Source organism: Perca flavescens, chromosome 5 (genome assembly GCF_004354835.1).
Source record: "Perca flavescens isolate YP-PL-M2 chromosome 5, PFLA_1.0, whole genome shotgun sequence".
Classification (NCBI taxonomy): Eukaryota; Metazoa; Chordata; class Actinopteri; order Perciformes; family Percidae; genus Perca; species Perca flavescens.
The window spans coordinates 20,377,388-20,405,323 of record NC_041335.1 but is presented as its reverse complement, the minus strand read 5'-3'; the positions used below and the strand labels follow the sequence as shown (position 1 = coordinate 20,405,323).

Sequence of the window (27,936 nt, the reverse complement as noted above, 5' to 3'; positions counted from 1 at the left end):
AAAGTGCCTCCTAGCTACCGGATTAAGAAATATTTTTAAATATTGTATGGGTGCAAATCTGTGATGGCCTTGATTATATCTCTCCCTACAGGATAAAATAAGCATTACCTGAGAATGTATCCAAAAACTTTACCCCTCGCTGAACGGCAAGTGTTTTGTCAATAATGAATAAATAAATAAAAGCATACCCTGGCATTTTAACAGAAAGTTTATTCAGTCATCCCAATAACTTAAAAAGTTCCCAGAATGCATCAGAGATAAATTTGTGTCCAAAAATGACCCGGCAGAACATAAACCTAAAACTTAAATGGCAACTTTGCACCACCTACCAAAACTAACAATGAACATATGGTGAGAGGGGAAAAGCATACCCAGAACTAAAACATGAATAAAATAACTTCAAGTCTCTAGAATCAGTTCTGACGGTTAAACAAGACCAAACAATAAATAATTTTTGGTTTCTTTCAGTGGGTAAGGTGTAAAAGTCTGTCTTATGAATATAAAAGTTATATTTATCTCACATTACAACAGTGATGTCTTCTAGCTTTGCCAGAGGTGTTCTGTTCAGAGTCACATTCAATTCTACAGGTGAACTTCAAAATGACCACAGTATACTCAGATATTCCATGTTTCAGCATTCATTCCTGTGTCTAAGAGCTGAATTTGCAAATCAGTGAATAGTGAGAGAAAGAATGACCCAATGACTGACTCCTGGCTGAAGCGACACTACCAGGTTGAACTAAGCAGCCTCATATGTTAGGAACCAGTCATATTATATATAGACATATTAGATTTAAGCTGTCTAAATCTTCCTCCCTGTTCCTTTAGAAAATTAATTGAGTAGGCAGTCAGGGAGCACAATTTCAAATTACAACTACAACTCAAAGTTACTGGAATTACCTTATATTCCAGCAATATTTTGCAAAACATTCATTTTTACAACAGTGCTGTAGAAAACCAAGAGCAATATCAGCCTACAAGATAAATAAGTGTTTACACTTTAAACAGCAAGAACTAGATGTAACATTGTAAGGAACAAGTGAAAGACAAAGTTTGTTTTTGTTTTTTTAAATTGGTGCACTAAAAACTGCTGGCATTGCCACTTAACACTCAAATGTGTCATTTTCAAAAGAATAAATTTTTTTTGCCTTCGACATTAAGTCACATAGATAATTATAACATGTTTAGGAAATAATTCACCTAGGCGTGTTCAAACTGAAGCATGACTTTACCCCGATGTACAAATGGAATACAAATAGCAAAAACTATTTTTTTGTAAGGAATTGATTCTGCAGTCACTTAAGGGAGACCATCTGTATCTCTAAACTCAATCCTTCAACCCAAATAAAAACGGTTTCAAGCTAATATTAAAGGATGGCTTACTCTGAATACAGCATATTCTTATAACTCATCTAAAATGACAAAGCTGATAAAAGCACAACACAACGGGTGCACAGATAACTCAGTTGGTAGAGCCGGCACCCATACATAGAGGTTTACTCCTTGGCGCAGAGGGCCACGGTTTGACTCCGACCCTTTGCTGCATGTCATTCCCCCCGCCCCCTCTCTCTCCCCTTTCATGTCTTCAGCTGTCATGTTAAAATAAAGGCTGAAAATGCCCACAAAATAATCTTTAAAAAAAAAAAACCCACAACACAAAATCTACTCTCACTTAATACAGCGAGATTTAATAAAGAAAATGAAAAAAAAGCAACATTTTTCATGACCAAATGCAACGTTTGTGGGGGAACCACTCTTTGCCTTGCCAGTGTGGTTTTGGAGACCCAATGCTTTGCATGCAAGGAAATAAACAAAACCATAAACCTTACATTATATACATTTAGTCACAAATTCCACTCTGTTATTTCAGTGCACATTTTGGGCTGAAAAATGAAACGGATCAAGAAGAGAGGGTTTGAGATGACGGGGGGAAAAAAGAACACAAATAAAATCAGAACACATTTAGAAATTATTTCAAATATTTAAAGTAGGGCTGGGCAATTTATCAATATTGTGATAAAAGATATCTTCTTAAATTTTGGATATCGTAATATACTAAGTGTCGTCTTTTCCTGGTTCTACATTTTCTGAACTTACCTTACTTCTAGCTATTCTATTATTTGCCTTTAACCACTTAGTCATTATATCTCTGGTACGTCTGATTATTTGTCAAAAAAATCTCATTCTGTAAATACTTTGCAAAAGCACCAATAGGCAACCCTACAATATCGTTGTTATATCGATATCAAGCTATTTGGTCCAAAATATTGTGATATTTGATATTCTCCACATTGCCGAGCTCTACTTCAAATTATTTAGGGTTTGCTTCAACTATAAAACCTTGAACTGCCTCCAATACAGATGGTACAAGCAACACAAACAAGAAAACCTTCCTTCAGGTTTTCCATTTTACCCCTCACAACCATTTTAAACGTATTTAATCTTTTAGACTTCAAGACTCATTTGCATAATGTTTGTAAGAATACCAGTGCAGAATGAAGACGACATGTCAGATTGTACAACCTGGCAGTTTGATATGATCCAATTTTAGATCAGCACTGATATTCTAACCCACTCTATGCACACCAGTCCAGGTACGGATAAAGAAAGGGATGAATTAGATTCCGGGGCTCAGAGACCGTTACGATCCAACGCGTGTTGTAGTGGTCTTTCTGTCAGAAAAGAAGCTTCTAAGCAGGACCACCTGGCTGATGCTGACCACCAGAAGAATAATGGCCTCTCCGATGGACCAGAATGCAACACGGGTGTTGAGGTCCTCCGCCCGACTGCGTCCCTGGGCCTCACGGAGGCGGAAGTGAGTCTGGTAGTCGATGACCGACTTCAGGGCCTCGTGGATGGATACGCAAGCTGATTCCATCTAGAATGGTATAAAAAAAAAATATATATATATATATATAATAATATAGACTGTTGCTGGAAATTAATGATTGACCAACTAAGAAGAAGAAAATTCTATCTTTCTTTCACAAACTAGACAGAACAAAAAGTTAAAACATCCACCAACTTGTAAAATGAAGAGTCATACATTTATGTTAATCAGACTTTTTGAGCCCGCAATAATATTATCAGTCTTATTCTTTATTTTGGTTCGATCATACCACACACACACACTTGTGATTTATTTATTTTTTCTGACTACATGTTCATCTAGCAGTAACCAGCCCCTCGAGCCTTGCAGCACACACTGTGCTTTTCTGTTTTTCATCGGTTATTCTGCCAGGAGAAAACAAACATCAGGAAAACATAATAGGCATATTAAAACATTACTCACTGTGGGTGTTGAATAAAAACATATTTGTCCTGGTTAAAACTAACTAGAGCCGAGCACAGCCAAACAGGTGTTTCTGTCATTACAGCAGGTTAAACCTCTTTTCAGGTTAGAAATTAGGTGGAGCATGGCTGGGAATTTGAAGAAGACACCATGTACTAATAAGAACCTAGTAGTACCACCCTAAGCCCTAACAGGTGCTATGAAACCAACAGCAGAGTAAGAGAGATGTGGAAAAATGTATAATCTCATGTTGTACAACAAGCTGTCTGGAAAACGAGCCTGTAGTTTTTAAGTCTTTAAAAACAAATCGGGTTTATGTCAGAGTTACAAAAAGCATGTATACACTTGCATGCTATATACTATATAATGATTAAGCTTTTGCATCCTCACACACACAGTTTACCTGAGTGAGGGCAGTGACTCTGTTCTCATTGGGGAAGAGTGGAGGGTCATCGCCAACCTGGAAGTCAAAGTAAACCGTCTTGTGTGTGAAGGTGGAGAACTCGTTACTGAAGCAGAACTTGTAGGTGCCATTCTTGGCTGCTGTGAAGGTAAAGCTGTCATATTGCTTCTTCATCTCCTTGTAGAGTGTAGTGCCTTCTGGGTCCTCCAAACGACAGTCCACATCATAATGGCCACCGGTCACCACCTTTCAAGCCATCACACATTGTGTCAAGTAGTAAAGAGACAAAGAAGAGGGTTGGACTACGTGGACAAAACTCATGTCATGATTGTCACATCAAAATCAAATGCAGTATTTGACTACAACACAATCCAATAACTATCTAAAAATACATGTTCTCAATTATTTAAGATCTCAAATTTAAGCATGACAGACTGGGATGAAGAGACTTTAAAACAATAATTAATAATGAATTATTGCTTATCAAAAAAACAAAAACTGGCACTCACAGATGTATATGGAAATACATGATGTAAATCATATGGTTTATGTTATAAATAAAATATACAAAAACCTGCTAACTAGTGCAACATTCAGATGTATGTTATAGGAATTGTTAATGCGGACAAAATCTACCTGTTTGAGCAAACAATACTTTATGCAAGGAGTATCCCTGCTACATTAATAAAGACAATGGGACAGACAAAAGCTCCTGTGTGTTTAAAAGGAAAAAAATAGGTTTGTCCTTATATTTTAAAAAGTTGACCATGTATTCATCAGTGAGATAACTGTTGATATAACGCTGCTGATCTTTGAAGCCTGATACTGCCATCCAGATGACAGTCGGGACTCTGATATACACTTTTAAAATGAGAACTTCCTCATTAGGACGATAAATAAGGCTAGAGGGCTGAACTTTGGGCCGAAAGAAGACCCACCTGAAACTCCAGTGTACACTTGGTGCCGATGATGATGTCCTCGTAGAAACACTGTTTGGCGTTGTCTGGCAGCTCAAAGGTTAGCTCGGAGCCCAGCACCCATACACAGAGCAGCTGGGCCGACAGCACCTGCAACAGCACCCGAAAGGATCCGTACATCCTGATGTCCGAGAGCCAAGCTTCAAAGTAAAAACCTGAGCGGACCTGCCGAAATAAACATTAGCAGACTTTAAACTAAAATCAATAGCGAGGGACGAAAGAAGACAAAAATGACAAAGCAAACCCGGACATTGATATCAATTTGTTAGCTTAAAGCTAACGGTAACTAGCTAGCTTGTTGGCGTTTATATTTTAGAGACAGAAAGCTACTATGGATTTGTAACATTTTCTTATGGCTAGTGTAATTGTGTATTATGGGCGATTTCGTGGTCATTGAAGTTAAGGTAAATTCAAACATTAACATTTCTTAATTCATGTTATTTTGTCTCAGCATTAGCTTACTCACCTTAAAGCGCTCACCCGGATGCGACTAATGCTAACTAAATAGCGTTTTACAAACGTGACACAGGATTGGCTGTCATCTGTAAAAGCCCGCCCCCTTCTCTCTCTAATGGGTCTAGAAAGAAGAGGATGGCCACGTCCACCACCAGACCAACACATACTAGAGAAGCGTAGCTGCCTTTACAATACACTCCAACGTGGCTGCCACTTTGTGGTTAGACATTATACTACATCTGAACATTATGTTTTGTTAAGCAGTTTATACGATACGGTAAATTTACTTAAAGGTTTGATAGCCTAGATTAAAAAAAAATCCACACATACAAAATCTGACTGTGACTATAGTCCTAATATGCTTAGGCTTTATCAAATGATGATGATTAGGCTAATCATCATCATTTGATAAAGCCTCCAGTTATGACACAATTTCTTGGTAGTGCCCAAGTTTATGTAAGGACCATTATTATTGTAGCTGTTTTATATTCTCTTTAATATATGTTTTTTTGAAATAGTTTTTTACTGCTCTTTTATGTTTATGTTTTACTGTTCTCCGTGTTCTTTAATGTATGTATTCTTATCCATGTTCTTTTATGTTGTGCTCGTAAGAACTGATAGGGTATAGGGTATTCTATGCTACCTTTTTTTTTGTTATGAGATGTTTGTGGCGGGTTGTATCTTCATGCATGAAATCTATGTGCAAGGCACTGATGATGATGGTCACGACGATAGGAAGCATGTGGTACAGTAGCAAAATACCCAACATCAACCCTTATGAAGTGATTGACCTACAGTACACTCTGGGGTATTGTGGACAACGTACTGAGAACAGTGCCTCACTGAAGCAGAGATTTAAAAAAAGACCTGCAGGATAGGGGACTTCTTTCAGGGGGTTGGATGTGTAATGACAATTCATAATTTTCTGTTAAATTTTCATCTATGGAGTACAGCAGACATCCCAGGATAGGGTCTTTTTGCACCTAAGATGACACTGGTCCAACAGACCACTGCATATAGAGGATGGTTGTTGCCACCACAGTCACTGAATATCTGGTGCCCCACAGACTCCTCCTTAGTTAACTTCCAGTGGAGGGCATCTGCTGTCAGGCTTTTTCAGCTTGTTAGTGGACATTGACAACCAATTATTTGAAAGACTGTATAATCTCTATATCAACTATCCAGAAGCCATCTGTTGTATTTGAGGTTGCTTTTTACTTAAAAGTCAGTTTTCATCAAACCAGCTTAGAGAGGCAGCACGTTTGGACACAAGGTAGCTGGCATGGGGTCAGGCACTCATTGGTCCATTGACAGCTTCTGTACATAGTCCGTTAATATTAATTTTACAGTCAATGCTTATGCATTAGCTAGCTAATATATGTTATCCTTGCCCTCAATCTAAGCCTTATTATAAAACTTTACTTCTTCCTGTTTTTATCTTTGATCTCTCCAAGTCTGTGTAGAGTGTATCAGTGTAAATGCCACAATGGTGTCTCTAGTCTTAGGCCTTATTCACCAAATTATTCCCCAAATGTGTCGGGGTGTGTAGCCCTGGGCAGATGGGCACCAACCATAGACTGTTCATATCAATTTTACAGTCAACCAACAGATGATGTATGTATACAGATTATATATATATATATATATATATATATATATATATATATATATATATATATATATATATATATATATATATATATATATATATATATAGATAGATAGATAGATAGATAGATAGATAGATAGATAGAGTCTTCTTCTTCTTCTCTTGTTTAATGGCGGATTGCGAACAACTTTTAGGTGCATACCGCCACGTACTGTACAGGAGTGTGTAACATGTACTTTTACAATTATCTTACATTCTACCCATCAACCCTGTGTTTAAAAAAAATGTAATTAGTAATATATTATAATGAATAATTCTCATCACACCACTGCAAGATGCGCACTGAGTGCGTCTTTCGTATACACTGACCCATATAAACGTAGACAGTATATAAGAACTACATTTGGCTGTATTAAGAGAACGGGTTTGACCCCTGACCCCAAAGCAAAGTATCGCGTGAACCAGCAATACGAGATTACAGTGTTGGGAGGGCTGCATGAGCTGAAAGACAAAACAAAAGCCACACACATTTCAACCAACAGGCGCTGGTCGCTTTTTATTTTTTGTAAACCAAAACAAATTTTAATCATTATTCGTATCGATTTTCGATTAACGCCAATATTATAAAAGTTTTGCACCATGCCGAGTAGCACGTCTTTGCTGGAGGCCGACGAGGGAGAGTCCGAGGTCCCACCTCCGCTTGTGCACGCTTTCGCCGGTATGGGCCTTGAGGAGCACCACGGCACCCAGAGCCAGATTCCCGAACAAGTAGATGAGAGCCTCCACTATCACCACCACCTTCCCCCAATTTCTCATTTCAACCTCCTCGGTACGGTCCTTGACTTGAAGCCTCTGCATCGGCCGCCCTCGGGAGATGAGGTGAACATGACTGCTGCACCCGAGGACAAGGAGCCAGAAGTTGTAGCCGCCGCAGACTCCTCGATGCTAGCGCAGGCCCGCCACCGCCAACACCTCCCATCCGGGCCGGCCGGCTCGGGGATGGAGCCGCCGCACGTCGAGACGGTCTTGTTGTACAACGGAGACGAGTGGGATGATACTGGAGTCGGCGGCAGCGCCCTACCACTGGCTGGCAGCATGGCGATGCTACCGCCCGGCGTGTACGGGGAGTCGGGCTACGAGGCCGAGTCTTCGCTGTTGGCTCGGCGAAAGAGCGTCAACACGACCGAGTGTGTGGCGGTGCCGAGCTCCGAGCACGTCGCTGAGATTGTGGGCAGGCAGGGTGAGTCGTCGTTGTCTTTCTGCTGGTTTTGTTTGAAATCATTAGCTAGTTAGCGAAGTTGTTAATAGAAGTTTGGACGTAACGTTAACTTGGTGGGGAGATACTTCAGGAAGCAGTAAAGTAAGCAAACAAATAAGATGTAACGTTACACTAGAATCATGTTTGTTACAATTTTAGATATGGAATTATAGTTATATAATGTTTATAGTTTAAACATTACACTAACCCACAATTCAAATCAAAATCAAATCAAACTGTCATTTAGCTTATTCGGTAACAACAGTTAACTTAGCTTGAAAGCAGCTAGCTTAGCACTCCTCCTAACTGGGTCAACACAACACTCGTCAAACACCCTCACCAAAAGTTTGCATCACAAGTTTTATGAACCATCAGGCCCATCTGTGTCTTCTCGCTTTGACAGCTCGTCTGTATTATGGATGTTTTGTCTGTGCTTCGCGGACCGTGAGCCTGTCCTCAGTCGTGCCTTGCCGTGCTAAACCAGGCTCGGCTTTGTCTCGAAAGAGAACATGAAGACCAGTGTGTTGGGTCACCATTGCTTTGCCACATCAGCTGTAGGTTATAGTTAGCTCCGGAGCCTCCGTGACATAACCAAGGCTTCTCAGTACAACTAAACACGACCTGCTTTTCATATATACCCAACGCATTTGTCTGGTCTTTTACATAAACTTTGCATAACGCAATGGTAGAGTTTGTATAGTGTTATTATGTTTAAGAACAGTTGGGGGAGGGTGCACAGACTGCAGTGTTGACAACAACAGGAAATGGCTCTGGTAATGATGCTGGACTCTCAACCACAGCTGAAAGGAATATTTAATGTATTAGCTGTGCAACTTTTAAATGGCATTAGTGAATGCAAACTGAAATTGCATATGCTGTAGTCTTTTATTAGTTCATCAAAGTTTAATATGTTTATGTAATGCAAGGTGGTACATTTTAAAAGTGAATTTAAAGTGATCCAACGTTCCTCTCTTTCATTGTCTCGCTTTCACTTGCCCCTGACAGGCTGTAAGATTAAGGCACTTCGAGCCAAGACCAACACCTACATTAAGACACCAGTGAGGGGAGAGCAGCCTGTCTTTGTTGTGACGGGGCGCAAAGAAGATGTGGCCATGGCTAAGAGGGAGATCCTGTCTGCAGCGGAGCACTTCTCCCTCATCAGAGCCTCTCGAAACAAGACAGGCCCTGTGTCTGTTGCAACCGGTCCTGGAACCCCCTCTCTACCTGGACAGACTACCATTCAGGTCAGCAAGCATGTGATTAGGAGTCATAGTGTCATTCAGTGTTAAAAATATTAAACATATTCTTATGCAGTGATTCACATTAAGTGCAGTTGTTATAATAACTAAATGTTGTCTATGTTACTATCCAAGCACATTTTTTTTATAAAGGAGTCTCTCAGTGTTTTATGTTTTGGTTGTTTGACATTGAAAGTGTCTATAGTTACCCCGTGTCATTTCAACCCCACAGGTGCGTGTACCATATCGTGTTGTAGGGCTGGTCGTGGGTCCCAAAGGTGGGTCTTTTAAATAATCCTGTATTCAAATACATTGCTCCAGTTGCTAGCCTTTACATAACCGTTTTTTGGTTTTTCTGAGCATTTAAAGGAAATTGTGAATTGTCTAATGGTGTGCCTTAAGTTGCTTACAGCTTCTGGAAGAGTTTAATATATTCAGCCTTACTCTAGTAGGTTTCATTTTGCTCTTACTTTAACCTATTGCCCTGTTGACATTACCACCTCCGTGTCAGAAAGTCCTGGGGTTGATTTGTAAATTGAAGTGCAGTGGTTCTCAACCATGTGCCATTTGGCTGGAAAGGGTGAGGTAACAAGTCAAAATGACATCAATTTGGAAGTGGTGAGGAAACACTGTGCCATGCATACAGAAGCAATGTGGAATCTTAATATTTAATATGTGGTGTTGGCACATCAATTTTGTGAATGTACTCTCTGGTTATCCAGTCTTTTTCAAAATATGTAATATTGACAAATGTTTCTATACAAGACTGAAAGTCAGCGTTGTGTTAGCTGGTATAGGCTTTAGGTATGCACTTTAGTCAGCTGAATCACCAGGACAGCCTGAAGTGCTAAAATTATTGCACAGCTGGGTTTATTCCAATTTCAAATTTCAAGATTACTGAAAATATATAATGGTGTTAATGTGACTGCAGTCTTTAGTATTACTCTTGACTTGAAATGCTCAGGTCAAGCTGTAGTCAAAACGTGACAATGAACACAGATCTGTTCTCTAGCTAATGTATTCAGCATGACATGGAGCTATTCTTTTTTTTTTTTTTTTTGTGCCATTATGGTTACACATAATTTGTCAAACTAAATTTGAATGGTGCACTCTTGACATTCATGGTGCCATGTGATCAGAACAGTTTTTAAATTTAATTTAATACATTTTTAACCCTTGACAAGTCTTAAGTGTAAGGGTCTTGGTCTCGTCATATCTTTCAGGGGCAACCATCAAACGTATTCAGCAACAGACCCACACCTACATTGTGACGCCGAGTCGGGACAAAGAGCCTGTGTTCGAGGTCACCGGGATGCCTGAGAACGTGGACCGGGCAAGGGATGAGATAGAGGCGCACATCGCCCTCCGCACAGGAACCTGCGGAAGCATTGAGGCTCCTGGTGTAGACAACAATGACTTTCAGTTCAATGGGACAGACGTCAGCTTTGAGAATTCTGCCACAACAGCTGGGTTGGGTGAGGCCGGGTGGCTTCATGCAGGTGCATCATCACAGAGTGGTGGCTTGCTGCCAATGAGCATCAACGGTACTCAGCGAATCAATAGCAATATTAACAGTGGTGTCAGGATGTCTTCCACCTACCGCAATGACAGCTCCAGTTCCCTGGGCAGCGGCTCTAGCTCAGCTGATTCTGTCCACGGCGGCGGTAATGGGAACCGGGTGGCAGATTTAAGCCCGACTTGTCAGTTTAATGCCAATGCTAACAACAACAACAGTAATGGCAGCAATACAAGTTTCTGGTTTGGCGATAGCCTTGTTCCTGTGGGGTCTGAGGAGCTGGTCAGCCTTGGAGGTGGAGGCTCTACCTCAGGATTTGACCCATTAACCATCTCCACTGCCCAAGCCTCACACCCTTCTGCACAGCCACAAATCTGGAACCCCTTTGTGGATCACCAACCCACCCAGGCCTTTGATGCTTGTCAGTCTCAGGTAGGTGAAGTTCAACAGGAGCATACAGTTTGTGGCCTCCTTAGGGCCATGATCCCACAGTTTACAAAAATTTTAAGTATGAGCTTTTGCCTTTTTTTTTTAAATCTTTTTTATTGTAGACAATGTGCATTGGGTTTTTGGTATGTAAATATCAAAATGGGGACTACTATTACAGTTCTGGATATACCAATTGCTTTTCTCATGCACAAGCAATGTTTTATTTATTTTAAAGCAACGCTATGTAACTTTTAGCCTTACAGCTTGTCTCATTGGAACTACAACTCGCACTACCCGACGCAAGTTGTAGTTCCAATGGGACCTCATTTTACCTTGTGGGGGGAGGGAGTAGGAGACCGTTTGGCCTCTAGCAGAAAGGGGGGGGGAGGGACTGAGAAGTTGTTGATGTTCAAATTCTTTGGCTAAGTCCTGGATCTTCCCAATCCTACCTACTGCACCTTTTAAGTCACAGTTTACAATTTTGATTATTGATATAAAAAAAAAAATAAGGCCCTTTTTAAAATTGATGGTGACACACCAGTCTGTGCTGCTATACATAAATCTTGGGAGCTAGCTTCTTTCATTGAGTCACAGTAATGTAAACCCTGACCTGGACGCATGCACAGACTGGGCAGCTGGAAGTGCTCCACAAAATTAAATTTTAACCAAGATGTTTGGCTTGTGGCAGTTACCATTTGTATCTTCTGATAACCTTTTGCCCCTTTCCTGAAAAGAACAAGGACAAAGTCTGTGCCGTGACACTGACGGCCCAGAAATTACATCAGTGATGCATTATGTTGAATAAGAAATTTAGAAAACATTTGTTTTGAATCCTGAACAGGAATTTTGAAGATGCAATACAGTATGTTAATGTCATCTAATGACTGTTGTCATCTAATGACTGTTGTCATCAATGTCTTCAGACCAGTCAGCCTGGGACGCCCCGACTCTCTCCAACCTTCTCTGGGACAGAAGCCTTGGAGCACCCTCAGGCCCAGCGAGTTCACCGAGGGCCTTTTGGCTCGGCTGGGACCCTCGATGCCCACAGGTTTCCCTCTTACAGCTCGGCCTTCTCCTCTTCTAGTGAAAGCACCGCCTCCTCTTCCTCCCCACCTGAATCCTCCCTCTCCTATCGGCCGGGGCTCGGATCAGCAGGGAGAGGACAGGAGATCTGCATCCACTGTATGGATAACCAGGTGATCGCTGCCTTGGTTCCCTGCGGCCATAACCTCTTCTGTCTAGATTGTGCCACCCATATATGCCAGGGTCCAGGTGCTGTTTGTCCTGTGTGCCTGTCCCCGGTCACACAGGCCATTCAGCTCCGCAACATGTGATTTTAGTCCATTTTCTTTGATGGCTGATGAGGGTTCTGCCTCCCCAACACTTCCAATTCATGTCATATATGTGGAGAAATTACAAAACTGACCCCCAAATCAGTGTTTAGGTGTGGCCTCACCCCTGTTTTGTCCAAGCTGGTGTTTGGTTGACAAAGGTGAGGAAGAATAGTTGAATTTATAATGATCTGTATTTAGGGCGTGAGCTAGGGTGTTCAGCCCGTTCATGTGCCTGCTATTGTGAAGTCTTCTTCCATGATTGATTGATTGATTGATTGATCGATTGATTGATCGATTGATCAATGGGAGGGTTGGAAACCCTCTGTGTAGCATTGGGTGGGGTGGGATATATATATATTTTTTGCTCATTATTTTTGATTAACATTTTCTTCTCCCTGAAGCTAATAATTATCGGTTTTTGCCTACCTATCAAAAATTTTAAATATATATAGTTTATAGTTGGCTTTCGGGTCAAAGTTATTTTTTTGTCTACATTTTAATAGTTTTGTCCATTTAAAAAAAAAAAAAAAAAAAAAAAAAAGGATAAAGAATTCGCTGCTACAGTTGTTTTTAAGTGCTGAAATACGGCCCAGCCCCTTTGCCTCTCAGTTATTGTGCTCATGGCGAACTGTAAGGACAAAAAGAAAAGGTGAGCATGTTTACATATAGTGAGTTCCACATAAGAGTGTTTAAACTAATAGTATTCTCCTGGTTACCACATAATTGAATGCCTACTGCAGTAAACTGGATATAAGTGCTGTGTTATCCTGGCAAATGGCACTCTATTCCAGATTGTGTAACCAAATTATCAGGCTAGCAAAGTGTGTGTCTGTACTACCTTAAACATCATATGATGTTTAGATGCTCCAGGTCATACATGAGAATTACTGAGTATTGCTGATATTAACAGCATATTAATATGCATGCAAACAAACCCACAAAGGGTTTTTAAACCAAGTGGGTCAAACCTGCAACTGCAAAGTTGTCACACTCCGAAGGCAACCTCTCGTTGCCTCAGGATTCTTTCTTTTCCAGACTAGAACCAACAAGTGGGTAGTTTCTTTTTGTAAAGTACCAGAATTTTACACCACTTCAGTATCGCCACGTTGCTTTCCACTTTTACTTAAAAAAAAAAAAAACCTGTTTACTGTAAACTCGTGCCTAATTCCGTTCTGAGTAAACAAAAAGAAACCACTGGTTCAGCAGACGCACAGTGTTTCTCTGTCTTAAAACAAACTGGTGGCCTTTTTGTAAAAGCCTGTAATTAACTTACCAACGCTATCTACAAATCTAGATCTTGGCCCGAAAGAACACAAGCTGACAGACCGAGGTCTTGAAGTATTTGTCGAAGTTCAATCTCTTAAATGTATCCCGGTGGAACAAAGGTTATATCACAGGGATGTTTTCTTTGGCTTCCTATTTTTGTTGAGCCTTTCTAGTATTTACCACCTATTGCTTTATCTTTTCAGCACCAAACACTCCCATTTACTTTATTTCTGTTTCCATATTTTTTTCCCTCTCATTGTTTGTTTTTTTAATACCGTTTTTGTATATTTTTCGATTACGTCCTTGTTTGGGGAAGCCATGTGCTGGTTTTCAGAAGGATATGCACAGTTCATCCCTTTTTTAGAAACATTCCTCCTCCCCTGTATTGCAATCACTTTTGTAGATGGTATAAGTATGGCTAGTTAGTAGTAACTCCTCACCTGGGAATCAAAAGAGCTGATATTCTATCAAACTCTGCTACCGAAACAGGTGTAATCTGGAAAAAATCCCTTATAGACTTCTCAGCCATCTCAATGGTGTCATTTTCTTTCACGTGAACAGCTCCACCCTGTGGCCGTCTTGTCACAGCCATTTTGTGTTCTTGTTGATAAGCAGTCAGCAAAATAATGCCATTAGGATGCAAAATTGAGACGGCAGCCACCACGCTGCCTATGCAAAAAAAAAAAAACTCAGTATGTTAACTACTCAATGAAGCATTAGAGCTCAAACTACCTTGGGTGTTAATTTGTTAACAGACCTGTGTAACCATATCCCTTCTCTTTTTACTACTACATTTCAGTCGGGGTTAACCTTCATCACCTGCTCTAATGCATTGATGAGATGTTTCAATAGCACACACTTTGCTTCTCCTGTCTCATCAGCACATTTGCTGTTCTGTGCCCTACTAAGCACAGCCTTCCCCATATCTTATCGCGCTATTGACAAGTTTGGACTCCAAAAACTGACTTTTGTCCCCCCCCAACCCCTCCCCTCCATTCAATGTATGCATCTGTCCGTTCCTCCGCCTGAATAGTGAAGATAATGTATCGGTGGAAATCATCTCAAATCTTAGCTTTAAACACCAGTGTCTCTAGTCTTTGTTTTACAGGATTGAATGAATTGACGGACATTTCGAAGGGGAAGCAGCTGGAAAGATTCTTACATCTTGGACTCTGCCAACACTACATAAGATCAATACTGTTGCTTTACTTTGTGGACATTGGATCACAGTCCGTCTAGCATTCCAGCTGTGAACAGTATTTCGGAGTTATTCTATTGCTTGGCTCTCTTTCTTAAATATTGTCTTCTTTCGTGGATGATTGAGCTTTCCCGAGGAAATGGAACCAAATGAGTCCCAAAAGTGCAAAAAAAACCCATCTGCTTCTGCCCCCTGGGGTCTTCTCTCCGTCGTTTTTGTTTTACTTCTCTCAGCTCTAGAAAGGGTTGACCTCTCTTTGCTCTCTCTGAGGGAATGCAATACACTGTCAGCCCTCAGTTTATTGACATGAATCTATTGACATTTTTTGTATGTATTATATAATGTTAGTTAATGATAAATATACAGAACTTATTTTTATTTTGTTACATTTCATATATATACATAAATATATCTATATTAAAATGTTTTTTCTTTTTTACTTTGAGTGATTATGTAAATGAGGAGTTGGAAACCCAGAAATGTTGCAGGAGGAGGGTATCGACGCTATCTGCTTGTAGTCTAGTTATTAGTTTTACAGTATTGATGATAATAGTATTGATAGCTGCCGTTTTAACTTAGTGGAAAATGGAATGTGCATCACGAGCATGTCTTCATAATGTACCGCCAATGTAAAGCGTCACACTGCAACTGTAAAAAGGCCAAGGATTCAAGCTGCCGGTCATGTCTGTACGCCACCAAATTAAAAACTGTATTCTGTAAAATGGAGCTTAGATTATCTATATATAAATACATATATTGTTAAACTGTACCAACAGTTCAAAGTATTTGCTAATTTTACTACACTTTTGTTATGTATATGTAGGGGGAGTCTTATGGCATATAAATTCTTCAAATTGAGTCAGGAGTTTAAAAGCAGACTATATTTTATAACGGCCTTTTAAGTTATTGCGGCCAAAGCACTGATATTATATATTTGCTGTAAAGAGAATTTAAGAGTTTTATTTTTCTGATATTAAAGTTACTTAATAAAGACGGTTTCATTTTAAGACTTGTCAGTCTGGTGTGATTAATTCATTATGTAAATTGGTGTTGTAATGTTGCTAGCACCCATCTTCCATATTCTGCAGGATCCCTCCAGCACCGTTCAGAACTTGACTGCTTTTTGAGGAACCTGGGGCCCATTTAATTGAATTTGCAGCATTTGAGCTGCAATTTGCAACATGGCAATTTCCTCCTAATTTTGTCTACCAAAAAGCATTGGTATGGAAGTGTAATCAAAATAACTGAAAACACCTGCATGTGTATGCAGGACACCTCAAGTTAAAGTCTTACATTAAAGTGTTTCATCCTTGTAAAAATGTTACCTTGTTGAGAAAATAAACAGGTCACCACTTAGAGAATATCAGGCCATGTTTAATTAAAGACTCATAAGAAATACAGTAAAATGTATATCTGCAATCAGTCATAGTAGTCAACATACTTATTTTAGCTGTGTCTTTAGGCTCCTATAATAACTGCAAGTAATATAAAAAAGAAACATGTCCACCTTAAAGCACAACAGAACATAACAGATTAATTCTCTAGACAGGTCTTTCAGTTTCATCGATCGGATGCATAATTAAGTGAATAAATTTGACTCTTAAGCTCAGATGTAGGACAACTTTTTTGAACGATGCTTTTTTAAATTATAGTGAAATAATCAGAGGGGAGAGAAAGCAACGCACTGCTTAGTTCCGCTTAATCAACTGGATAAAAAAATGGATAATTTCCTGTGACAAATGGATCCCAAGTTTCAATTAAACCATGAAGAAATCCAATTTGTCTTTTTTCATTTCATCTGTAACCCACCAAGTCAGCACTGTCCAAAACATATTTGTTTAGGGAAATAAACACAATTTTTTTTAAAAGATGTCTTTTCATATACAGATGACCAGAAAGATGATACTGTATGACACGATGTGGAAAATAAGCATGAACATGAGGAGAGTAAATTAAATGTGTATTCCTAATCGATGCGTGTGACCTATAACAAATGTATCAAATGCAGCGCAGAGACAGGGGAACTCGTGTTAAAATCTAAATTATTTTTGTGTGTCAAATCTACCTTCACCCGTTTCAACACATGCAAGAGAAATGATCATGCTTGTACTCATTTTACTTTCAAAGAGAGGCTGCACATTAATAACTGACTGAGTTACTGTATACAAATTAGGTCTCAGGAGACAAGTTGCCTTCATAAGGAGCTTGGCTGCTAAAAAGTGAGTTATATGATTAAATTGGATCATTTCCATCAGTTAGGACCATGTAGCTTCCCTCGGTTTACCTAATGCTGTTCTCATAAACCAGCAACACACCACACCAGTATACAGCAGGTGCTGGTTTCTACTCCCCTCAGATACCAGTATCCCTGTGTAATATTTAAGTGAAGTACTTAGTATTTTAAAAAGAGGGTAGGGATAAAGGAGTCTATTTGCCATTAAGATTCATGCAAACATTGACATGCATTTCAAAAACAAAAGTTATTTACATGGATTAAAAAGGAAAGAAAAACTGCAAATCAAAAAAGACTGCATCTCAGAACAGCAAAAAACAACCTATGTGTATATGCCTTTATAGATTGAAAGGGCAAAAAATTATTTTAAAAAGATGTCTTAGTGTTTTTAACACAAATGCATCACAAAGTTGCCTCTGCTCACAACCCTACATAAAAAAAAAAAAAAAAAATGAATATCAACCAACCTAGTCACTCCCTTTCACAACCACCTCAAAATTAAGGTTACTGAATTAAAAACAAGAAAAAAAGTAAAGTGCTAAAAATATAAAACAAATCCATTAATAAAAGTAACAAATATAAAAACAAGAAAATATATCTATATTGCTGGGGAACTGTCCTAAATTCTCATATCTTTGTCAGTAAACTATACACAACAGACCTGGATCAAGTAGTATATTAGTGGGCTGCAAGTCAGAAGTAAGTACAATGATTCTCAACTAGGTTGGAGAGTCTGTCGGGTATGCTTGGGGATAAATATCAATATTCATTCAAATGAATACAAATAAACATAATCACCTTTGAAATTTAATTAAAGACACTTCCAAATTAAAGTTACAGTATGCTTCTGAGTAATTAGTACTTTGGTTTGCCAAAACATTGATAAACTGGTCCGTGTACTGTGATTAAATTAGACATCAAAGACCAACTGTCTGCCTCCTCTCTCCAGCTTACTTCAGTCTTACTGAACCAAAAGCACGCCAGCCATTTTACTTTTTTTGCTCTCAGCGTGAAAATGAGAAAAGGCGAGGAGTTCGCAGGTGTAGGAGATTCAGCCTTTGTGGCAGCATAAAAGAGGGCGTTTTCCAAAACCGTAACTGTACCTGAAACAGGTGGGAGGCGACCATGGTGGAAAGTGAACAATGATGAAAGATCACACTTCAATGAGCATCTTGTCATCACTATTTTTGAGTGAGTGAACACACGACATAATCACAGTAAGTCAGTAAAAAGCAATACATTGTATCATCAATGGGCTATTCAACTTTGCATGTCATGATGCCACACAAGGATATTCTCTGGTCCAAAACCTCAACTGGGGGCTCTTCATTTGCTCCAAAATCTTGTTTAATTCAGAGAGGGGGGGAAGGGAGGGGGGGAGAGAGACAACGATTTGTCATTGGACACCCACCAGGCCCACTACCAGATACTAAGGCCTAAACCCGTAGTTCGACGATACCTGACCTGGAAGAGTCCACAGACTTGACCTTGTTTCAGTTCAGAGGTTGTGTCGGCTTTAGGCACGGCGCTTGTCATTTCTTCTCTGTGATATTCGTGGATGGCTGTGAAGGTCTAGCATGCCCTGATCCAAGCTGGGTGGTCCTCGACTGTGTCCAGCATCTGAGAGGCAGCAACCAGCATGACGTTGAGCGGTGATCCCGTGAGTGCTGCTGCTTTTCTATTCGGCCTGACAGTTGACTGATCTTGCTGGTTAGCCCAGGTGAGAAGCAGTCTGTAACTGCTCGAATGGAAAATGACACAATAGAAAAACCAGCAGTACTCGGGTGCCCAGACACTGGATATGTGAGTCATCTCATCCCACAGCTTTCATTGTTCAGTCAATCTAATGTCTGCCAGTAGTTGGTGGTTGTGGACTCTTAAGTAGTCGCTGTACATTCCAGTTTAAATGGGATCTGCAGGTGATCTATATGCATGTTGTGGTGCTTTGTAACTGTAGTTATCTGGGACGTCTTTTTCTAGTCCTACAGTTCATCATTCCAGTCATCACAAATCAAAGCCATCTATCAAAAATAGAGATAAAGATATCTTCAATACATGGCTTTGGCTCATTTTAGTGTCACTCTTGCTTAAAAAAAAAAAGCAAAAGAAGGGGCCACAGTGCACAAAGTATTTTTTTCATGTGGGACAGCTTCAGTGCTGCAGCTGTTTCACCGGCTTCTCCACCCAAACAGTTCACTGAGGAAGACTTTCCACTGCCACTGTATGTTGCAGTGTGATGCTGCAATTGTAAAGATCTCAGTCCAGAGGTTGTGGGTCTGCTATAGGCATAGTGTGCAGAACCTCGTCCAGTAACTGTAGAGCTCTGTGCAGGTGGATCTCGATCCAGCAGGGGGTCTCCTTGATGCTCTGGCGGGGGTAGTCGGGCCCCCAGCCCTTAACAAAACTCATCCTGAGAATACACAGCCTCCGGAGGTCGTCTACCCCGATACCGGCTGCTGCTGACAGACCTGAGAGGACGGGAGGAGAGGGAATCTGGTCAGAGCAATGAAGCCAATATTAGCAAATATTTATCATCTAACAGGAATCAATATAATATTGTATTTCTGTTATTTTCATTATGTAGAAGAAGTACATATTGTAGCTCACACTTGCTGCTCATTTGCAGTAAACATTTACATCAAACCGCACTGCCTTTACTTCCCACTGTCTGCATGTGTGAATGTGCATGTGTTTGCAGTTACAGTATCTTACTAATAGCTGGAGCTATTCCTCCAACTGATCCAGGTCCAGGTATATTTCCGGCCACAGCGGCAGCTTGGGCTGCCGCTGCTGCTTGAGCCGTAGCAGCCTGCTGTTGCATCTGTCTGTGGCACTGACGGAGGTCAAACACCTGGCAGGAGAGAAGAGACTTTAAATGCTGTAGATACAGATGCAATTAGCCCCCTGTAAAGGAGAATTGTAAATACCGCCACAGGCTATCAAGAGCCTAAGTAAGCCGAAAAGGTACGATATCCCCTAATGAGAGACACAAGTGGAAAAGATGGAAAACTGTGGCAGTATGGGGAACATTTTATGTAACATACACACAACTACTGTATAAAACCAATGTAAAGGTCAGAGTGCCTGAGGAGACTGCATGCAAAGGGATGTTTAGAGCTCGCACTCAGCAGTTTCCAAAGAGGAAATTTCACATTTTATGAAACGTCTTGAGAGATGTCCTCTTTTTACAGTCCAATGACCCATGTGCTTACCTTGATGTAAGCGCTGGGGTAGATTTTGTGAACAGCGTCTCCAGGGGCTCGGCCCGCCTCTCTGTCCAGGTAATAACTCTGAACAAACACTGCGTGGTCACTTAGGCAACGCACCCACACATCTCCTTCCCCTTTACACTCCAGCTGAACCCCTTTGCCAATGTGAAGCCTGGGAGAGAAGAAAGGAGGACAGTAGAGGAAATAAAAGGAAAGCGGGAAAGAATGTGAGTTATAATAGTGTCATTTGGAGTTTTCATTGTAAACAAACCCAATTTTTGTTTACATTCAATAATTTTCACCTAAAAACATTGCCTGTATCCTTAATAGAGGTAAGGCCCAACCTAGCTATTGGTATCGGTAAAATCCACTATCGGTCGACCTCTAATCCTTAAGGCCCAGAAAGATATGCAGCATTTTAATGTTTCATATCACAGCTGCAGTAAATGTTTTCACATTCTGTGCATTCTTGTGAACTTTTTTTGTTGGGGGGAGGGCTGCTTATGAAATGTTGTTCTACAGCGCCACAAGTGTTAACATGAAAATCCACAAGCTATTTTTAAACAAACAGGAAGGGATAAAAGGAACTAAATATAAATAAAGTGTGGATGTGTTATTTTGGATCAACATGCACCTTTGAGCTTTCAACCCATGTGTTGATGGTACAGATATTGTGGTAAGGCTGTCAAGCCTCAAATATGTAGATATAGTACATACTCCAACCAGAACACACAGATAAGGAAATGCATTTTTCCTTCATATTTTGTGATATTTATATCTGTATCAACGCACATTTAAAAGATACCACCAAGCTTGTTTCTGGTTCAAATGTAAAAAAAAAAAAAATTATATAAATCTTTCTCTACTTTAAAATGCTATATTATTTCAGGGAGTACATTAGCAGTAGGTTTTTAAGTGTTTTGCTCTAAATATTGAGGGTAACTAGGTCCCCTACCTTGCTCTCTCAATAGCCTCAGTGCGATGTACATTGCTGAGCTGACCCAAACAGAACCGGTCTCCTCCTGAGGGGTCCACATAGCCGTCCACTGTCACGATGGGGCAAGAAGAGGGCACCTTAAACGTCTCCCCGACTTGAACGTCCATCTCAAAATAAGCAATGGAGCACCAGTAGTCAGGAGCTGAAAAAGAAAAGAGAACCTAAGGTCAATGGTTTTAAGTCATGAATGGGAAATGCTTCTGGTCAAGGTAATATCACACTTTTGTTCAACTTTGCGTTTTAGATTGCGTTAAGGTGCGTTTTAAGCTCGTTTTGTCTGCTTAGTTCGTGGCTCTTTGCTGAATGGGTGACACATGCCACTATATAAATGAGGACTATCGCAATTGTATTTGATAAATGATTAAAACCATTAATCAACAATGATATTTTTAATCAATTTGTTTAATTTAAATAATTTCATCACTAAAACTACATTTTTTTATTAACCATTTCAGCACTACATGCTGTGACAAAAAGGTAACCTGTAAATTTGCCATTATGACAATCGGAAGTTGTCACAGAGGCAATTAAATCATTGATCATATTAACACAACTTTATATATAATTTAGTCTGACATTTTTTGAGGCAGTTGAAATGGGCAACACTGCCTTTAGCAAGGATGAATGATAGCCAACAACGGCAGTACTCTTCAAATAATCAGTGTGGGTAAAAATGTGCAAAGAAAGATCTGTTCACGCAGTTGTCTAATATACCAGACTTAAAGATTCTGTCAAGGGTTTATATTTATTTATTTATTTTTTTGTGTAACGGCATGTATACTATTGTCCTGAAATGAGTTTAGCTCGCCATTCCCATAGATGGCGCTGCGTTGAATTCACACTGATGCCTGGGCACTCTTGTCATATTCAGAAGAAGAACGAGTGGAGGAAGTAGTTTAGTAGCAAACAATGGCAAACTTCACAGAAATAATTATTCAAGCTGCTCTATCCTCATTGAAGGCGAGAATTTGGGCAAATTTTGACTTTTATAACCCCGAGGGGAAGACGGAACTTGATAGGAATCACGCTATATGCATGCTTTGCAAAGCGAAAGTTAAGTATTTTGGAAACACCACAAACTTGAGAACTCACATGGTACGGTATCACCTGGAGATTAACATTAAAGACGTGGACGAACAACAACCTAAAGTACCGCGCCAGTCAACCAATGCACTCTTTCAATGCTCTAAACTCCCACCGAACTCTGACCAAAAAGCTCTTTTTATTTAAGAGGTTTTTTTTAATACTTGAATTAAATGTTTTTGAAAGCTGGCCAAAGCTTGGCACTTTAGTTGCAAAGGTTTTTATTTTTGTATGAAGACATATAAAAGTAATATCAAACTACATTTAATTTGTTGTGTTTCTTTTCTTTTAAATTGTAGGTCTACTGCAATCACATGAGAAAAGTAACTACATTTCCATACTGTGAATCGTTTTTTGAATCGAAAATTGATTGTGAATCGAATCTTGAGCCTAAAAATCTATATCGAATTGTGACATTTTCTGAATAGTGCACCCCTAGTTTATATACTTTTGAATTGTGTGCTCTCACCTGGATGATTAGATATAGGAGGCTGAAAGGCGAGCTCATTATGGACTGGCCCTGAAAGAAACAGAGAAAGCAAGGGAAGTGATCACCCACTTTGCAAAAAACTTATTTAAGTATGCAATTTTGTCTGCGTATTACCTTACAGCTAGCTGTAAGTCAATGACAGGGTGTACTTACAGTAGTGTGTCGGATGTGGCATAGGAGGGTGGTGCTGTAGATGGCCATTGGTGTGGTGGGGTATGTTGGGGGTGAAGCTGCTGTTCCTAGACCATGTTGAGCTGGCACCTGTGGAGAAAAGGAGAACATAAGTCGGAGATCCACAGATGGACCGATAAAGAACACAAACTCACAAATGTAGTGCAGTTGTAACAATTCATAAACAGAACCAGAAAATGCCTTAAATATGAATGATTTAAAATGAGACAACAATGTCAAACTGTCAATTACAGACACAATTTTGCATGTACAATATGTGTCTGTTTATGTCTGAGTTTGTTTGTCCTGTATCCCTGTATATTTTACAACTGTATCTTACTGCCTGATCCAGCAGCAATGGCAGGGAAGGATGATGTTGAGGCAGAGGTGGAGGCCTCAGCAGATGGGAGCAGGTTTGGGGTCGCAAACGGTTCAGAGGGTGTTGGGCGGCCGGCAGATGGGGGGTGTTGGATGGTCTGGATGGAGTGCCCTCCCTCAATTGAGGGCATACTCTGAGGTCCATCAAAATCGTACTCATCCTTAACCATCTGTGCAGAGCTAGGCCCAGAACTGGTCAGTGTCAGTCCTGATAAGTCTGTAGACCAATGAAAAGCATGAAGAGGTGAAACAGGTTATTGACAATGCCAGCTTCTTATCTGCATTGCTAAAAAATAGTTCCTTGTGATACAGATGGTGGGTTAGATAATGCTAACTAAAAAACGGGATAAACTAAACGGGCACATGCACAGTGCAATGTCACTACCTCAAGAAAAGTCACAACAGTTGAATGATTTTAAGTAAAGCTACTGGACCACACCAGTAATTCTGCATGTTTTAGCTCTTAAAGCAACTGTGTTGCTGACAATTGCTAAAACCCAGTGTTTACATCAATTTCCTCCTTTAAAAAGGCAGCTTTTGGTGTCAGTTCAGTTTAGTATGCTGTAACAGAGAACTGAAATTTTGGCTTACCGTTATGTAAAGATTCAATGGATTCTACGGCATCCGGTATACATTTTATCAGATTTTAAAAACACTAACTGAAAACCTCCACGTTACTCACCTATGCCAGGCGACACCACTCTCTCATAGTGATAGGGGTTGACACACACATTGTCACACTTGAGGTCAAAGGCAAACTGGCAGTATTTGACGTGCTTCAGTTCATTCTTATGCAGGTCAGGCCACCGCCACAGCCGGGCGTAGATTACATGAGGAAACCCTTTACGTCCAGCCACCTGGGAACAACAACAACATAGAGAAACAATACCGGAAAACAGAGTTAATTAATTTGGAAACTTACTGTCCTTATAGCTGAGGTCAAACACAGCTTGTTTTCCACAGGTGTAGCGAACATTATGCTGAATAAGGGACTGCCATGGGTTTTATTTTAATTCATGAAACAAACAAATTGTAATGCGGCTAAATGGTATTTGATGTTTTTGTTTAAATGTTACTTCATTGATAAGCAATTGAATTTGATGCCTTGATAGTTTATTGTAGATGAAAATGACTTGAAAAAAACATCCAAACATCAAAAGGTTTATCATTTGACAAAGCTTGTCAAAACTAATCAACACTACGGTGTTGCCTACCTGCAGGCGTCCATCCAGTGTCCTTTGAATGGTAACACACTTGCTGGGATGGGCCCCATTGGTGGTGATAGCTGTGATGAGGGAGTCAAGCTCGTCTTTTTTCTCCTTTAGCTTTTTCACCAGGCTCTCGATGGCCCGCTTGGCAAACGTCTCGCTCTCACCACCCTGTCTGTGACACATCAGGCTGTGCACAATGCTCAGACAGGCATCATTGCTGGTAGGTGTGTTGGTGATGGACATCTTGACTTCTGTGTCTGACTGCAGTTTCTGAGAATATATATGTTGTTGACACAGTTTCACTTAATCAGGAAGCCGGGGCAGAGACAATCTTCACAGCAATACAGCTGTAGTTGAGGCAGTTGTGTGACCACACAAACCTCTCAGCATCAGGAGGAAAGGCGACAAGGTCTGAAAAAGAGGACAACATGCAAGTTGATCAAACTGTTTTAAAGAGGTGTTCATTCAACGTTACGGTGGTTTAGGTGGCTGTAGTTTGTGGTGCTGTTGAGTTGTATAGCATTTTACAAGGTCATTCTATTCAGTAAACCTCAATGAATATACTGTATTAGACAATCACTAAAGGTCCCATATAATGCTAATTTTCAGGTTCATACTTATACTTCTGTGTTTCTACTAGAACATTTACATGCTTTAATGTTCTAAAAACACATTATTTTTCTCATACTGTCTGAATATACCTGTATATTCGTGTCTGAAAAGCTCTGTTTTAGTGACTGTCTCTTTAAACTCCAACTTCCTTTAGCTCTGATTGGTCAGTGCTTCCAGGCCTTCCGCATCTGCGCTCTCTGCGTCATTGTAGGCGTTGAATGACTTTAATGGCACTGTAGCAGCACTTTATATTTATACATAGTATAGCTGTGATATCACAACTCCCCAAAAGTCCTGATGGCTTGTTTAAATGGACCGCTTCTGAATACAGGCTGCGTGCATTTCTCTGTGGATTAAGCATTTTGATACTTTCATAGTATTTATACAACGTTAGCACCTCAACTTGCTTTAAAATAAGAAAATACATGGAAATCTCACTTTAAACAAAAACTGAACATTATAATCTATATATTAGATTACATGGATTTAGATATTTATTGCAGGGCAGTTGTTAGAGCTGCAAATATTAATCGATTGATTGACAACTATTAAATTAATCTGCAACTATTTTGATAAATCGTTTTGAGCCATAGCTCAAGATTCTTTGTTAATGCAGCTTCTTAAGTGTGAATGTTTCCTGGTTTCTTTAATCCCTTTATTTATTTTTTTGTGGACGAAACAAGACATTTGAGGACGTCATGTTGGGCTTTGGGAAACACTGATCGAGATTTTACACAATTTTCTGACATTTTATAGACCAAACAACTAATCGCGAAAATAATTGACGGATTAGCTAATCAAATATGAAAATAGTCCGTTAGTTGCAGCCCTAGCTAGCTAGCTAGCTATTGTATTAGCTAGATGACATTAGTTATAGCTAGATCACCTAGCTAGGTGTAAACTGGCAACTAAGCGTAGAACTGACCAAGTAAGTTAAATTAAAAATAGGCTGTAACGTTATAATATTACCTCTTTATTATTTACTTATTTTGATGATGTCAGTTACTGTCATGTTGCTATTGTGCTGTAGCTAATGTTGAGCAAATCTGGATGACAGATTAGCTTTCTAGCGAAAACCGACAAACGCACAATAATTCTGTTAGGATGTGGGTGGCAGACAGGAGGCATGAACCATCTATAACCTAACGTTTTAACGAAGTTTTAGCAGTATACTGATAACGCTAGCTTGCCAACAACATAATAACAAGACCAAACAGCATTTTTACATATGCGTTTCAATTTAGAAAAACCCGGAACTATTTATCCTAAGTTTAAGTAGTTGTACTCGCTTGCCTTGTCTAGGCGCCACTCTGGCTGCCGTCAACCCGGGGAAGTTAGAGACAAAACTAGCCGGAAGTAAACAGTTCTCGTCTTCAAAATAAAGGTAACACTTCTTACAAGCAAAAGGGCAAAACCCTTATTTAGTGTAGGCCTATTAGTTATGTAAAAGTTGATGGTTGACACATATTTAATATATCTAATGTGTTGTGTAAAACAATAGAGGCTATTGTTTTTTTGCGTGTAAGTGGATTACTGATCAGGTAAGGTTTTACCCTGAAGAGCCTAACCGGAAATATCCGGGTTTTTTTTTTTTTTTAATATCTTGACTTCTGATTGGCTAGCTACCTGCTAGTAAAAACATCAGCTAGCACCAACGCATCCATGACTAGCACCAATGATTGTTGATATAGCAAACTAGCTAACGTAGCATGCTACTATATGGCTAGCAGGCGTGTTTGTTTATTATGCCGCAGCACAAACATTCGTTGGCCACTTAGTTCGATATGTAGCGTCTAAATAACGTTATGCTGCGAAAAACATTGGTTCACAAGTGAGCGCTATGTAGTTTATACATTGAAAACGAATTAAAACTATGTAAACAGCTAGCGAACTGGAGTTAGCTGGTGTGGCAGCTAGCAGGAGAGCCCTGCTTCTGTCCCAAATTACCGTGCCGACGGGGCCAGCGGTGGGGTGTGCAGATCCTGTATACCTCCTGGATTATCCTCATAAAATTCACCGCCTGTTTACAAAAACATGGTGAATTGCATCCCTTGTCGGCAAGCCATAGATTTCCATTCTCAAAACTAGAGCGCGGATCAAGTCAAATCTCAGATTTTGTATCAAGTCCCGACCCACTCACGCACTTCTCGTTCTAGTTCCTTAAAGGCGCGGTGCGCATGCGTAACATGAGTTTGGGGTTTGTCTACATAGCCCGAGCGAGCACCGACATCGTCGGGGGAGAAAGAAAGAAAGAAAAAGAAAGAAAGAACATTAGACGAGCAATATTGCTCTTCTAGTTCTTTCTTTCTTTCTTATTATTTTTATTCTATGCGTTTGAACACAGTTTTGAGGTGCCGGGCTACTTGGAAATGTAAGAAAATTGGTATGCGGAACTCTTCCTAGAGATTTCACCCGATTAACTTCAAAATTGGTGATTAGAATCTAAAGACCTTGGCGAAGGTATATTGCGAAGCTTTTTAGTGCACGCCAAAACGTTGTGGGTGGGACATGGCATTGATTTTTCATGCTTCATGCCATGAAACAATAAGGGGATAGTAACTAGACCTAATATTGTC

At 40.0% G+C, this 27,936-nt stretch overlaps 3 protein-coding genes across 4 annotated transcripts; 1 reads left to right on the top strand and 2 right to left on the bottom strand.

Annotated features, from left to right (window-relative positions):
• Positions 1 to 190: 190 nt before the first annotated feature.
• On the bottom strand, positions 191 to 5,248 carry tmed7 (transmembrane p24 trafficking protein 7). Its single transcript, XM_028577279.1, has 4 exons — positions 5,139 to 5,248; positions 4,634 to 4,837; positions 3,696 to 3,941; positions 191 to 2,878 (listed from the first exon to the last, which is right to left on the bottom strand). Exons 2-4 carry the CDS (start codon positions 4,790 to 4,792, stop codon positions 2,642 to 2,644), a joined length of 642 nt encoding a protein of 213 aa, XP_028433080.1. The 5' UTR covers positions 4,793 to 4,837; positions 5,139 to 5,248; the 3' UTR covers positions 191 to 2,641.
• Positions 5,249 to 7,175: 1,927 nt separating this feature from the next.
• Positions 7,176 to 13,014, top strand: LOC114555127 (RNA-binding protein MEX3B). Its single transcript, XM_028577278.1, has 5 exons — positions 7,176 to 7,977; positions 9,001 to 9,239; positions 9,466 to 9,511; positions 10,457 to 11,181; positions 12,102 to 13,014. Exons 1-5 carry the CDS (start codon positions 7,377 to 7,379, stop codon positions 12,510 to 12,512), a joined length of 2,022 nt encoding a protein of 673 aa, XP_028433079.1. The 5' UTR covers positions 7,176 to 7,376; the 3' UTR covers positions 12,513 to 13,014.
• Positions 13,015 to 16,329: 3,315 nt separating this feature from the next.
• On the bottom strand, positions 16,330 to 27,525 carry LOC114555571 (mothers against decapentaplegic homolog 4). Of its 2 annotated transcripts, none has more exons than XM_028578058.1 (10): positions 27,308 to 27,525; positions 24,752 to 25,159; positions 24,220 to 24,394; positions 23,500 to 23,754; positions 23,142 to 23,249; positions 22,968 to 23,018; positions 21,374 to 21,557; positions 20,422 to 20,590; positions 19,922 to 20,060; positions 16,330 to 19,677 (listed from the first exon to the last, which is right to left on the bottom strand). In XM_028578058.1, the coding sequence occupies exons 2-10, from the start codon at positions 24,989 to 24,991 to the stop codon at positions 19,466 to 19,468; spliced, it is 1,533 nt and encodes a 510-aa protein (XP_028433859.1). In that variant the 5' UTR covers positions 24,992 to 25,159; positions 27,308 to 27,525; the 3' UTR covers positions 16,330 to 19,465. The 2 variants fall into 2 exon arrangements, with proteins under 2 accessions (XP_028433859.1, XP_028433860.1); XM_028578059.1 differs by lacking the exon at positions 27,308 to 27,525 and adding an exon at positions 25,450 to 25,538.
• Between the last annotated feature and the right edge of the window lie 411 nt (positions 27,526 to 27,936).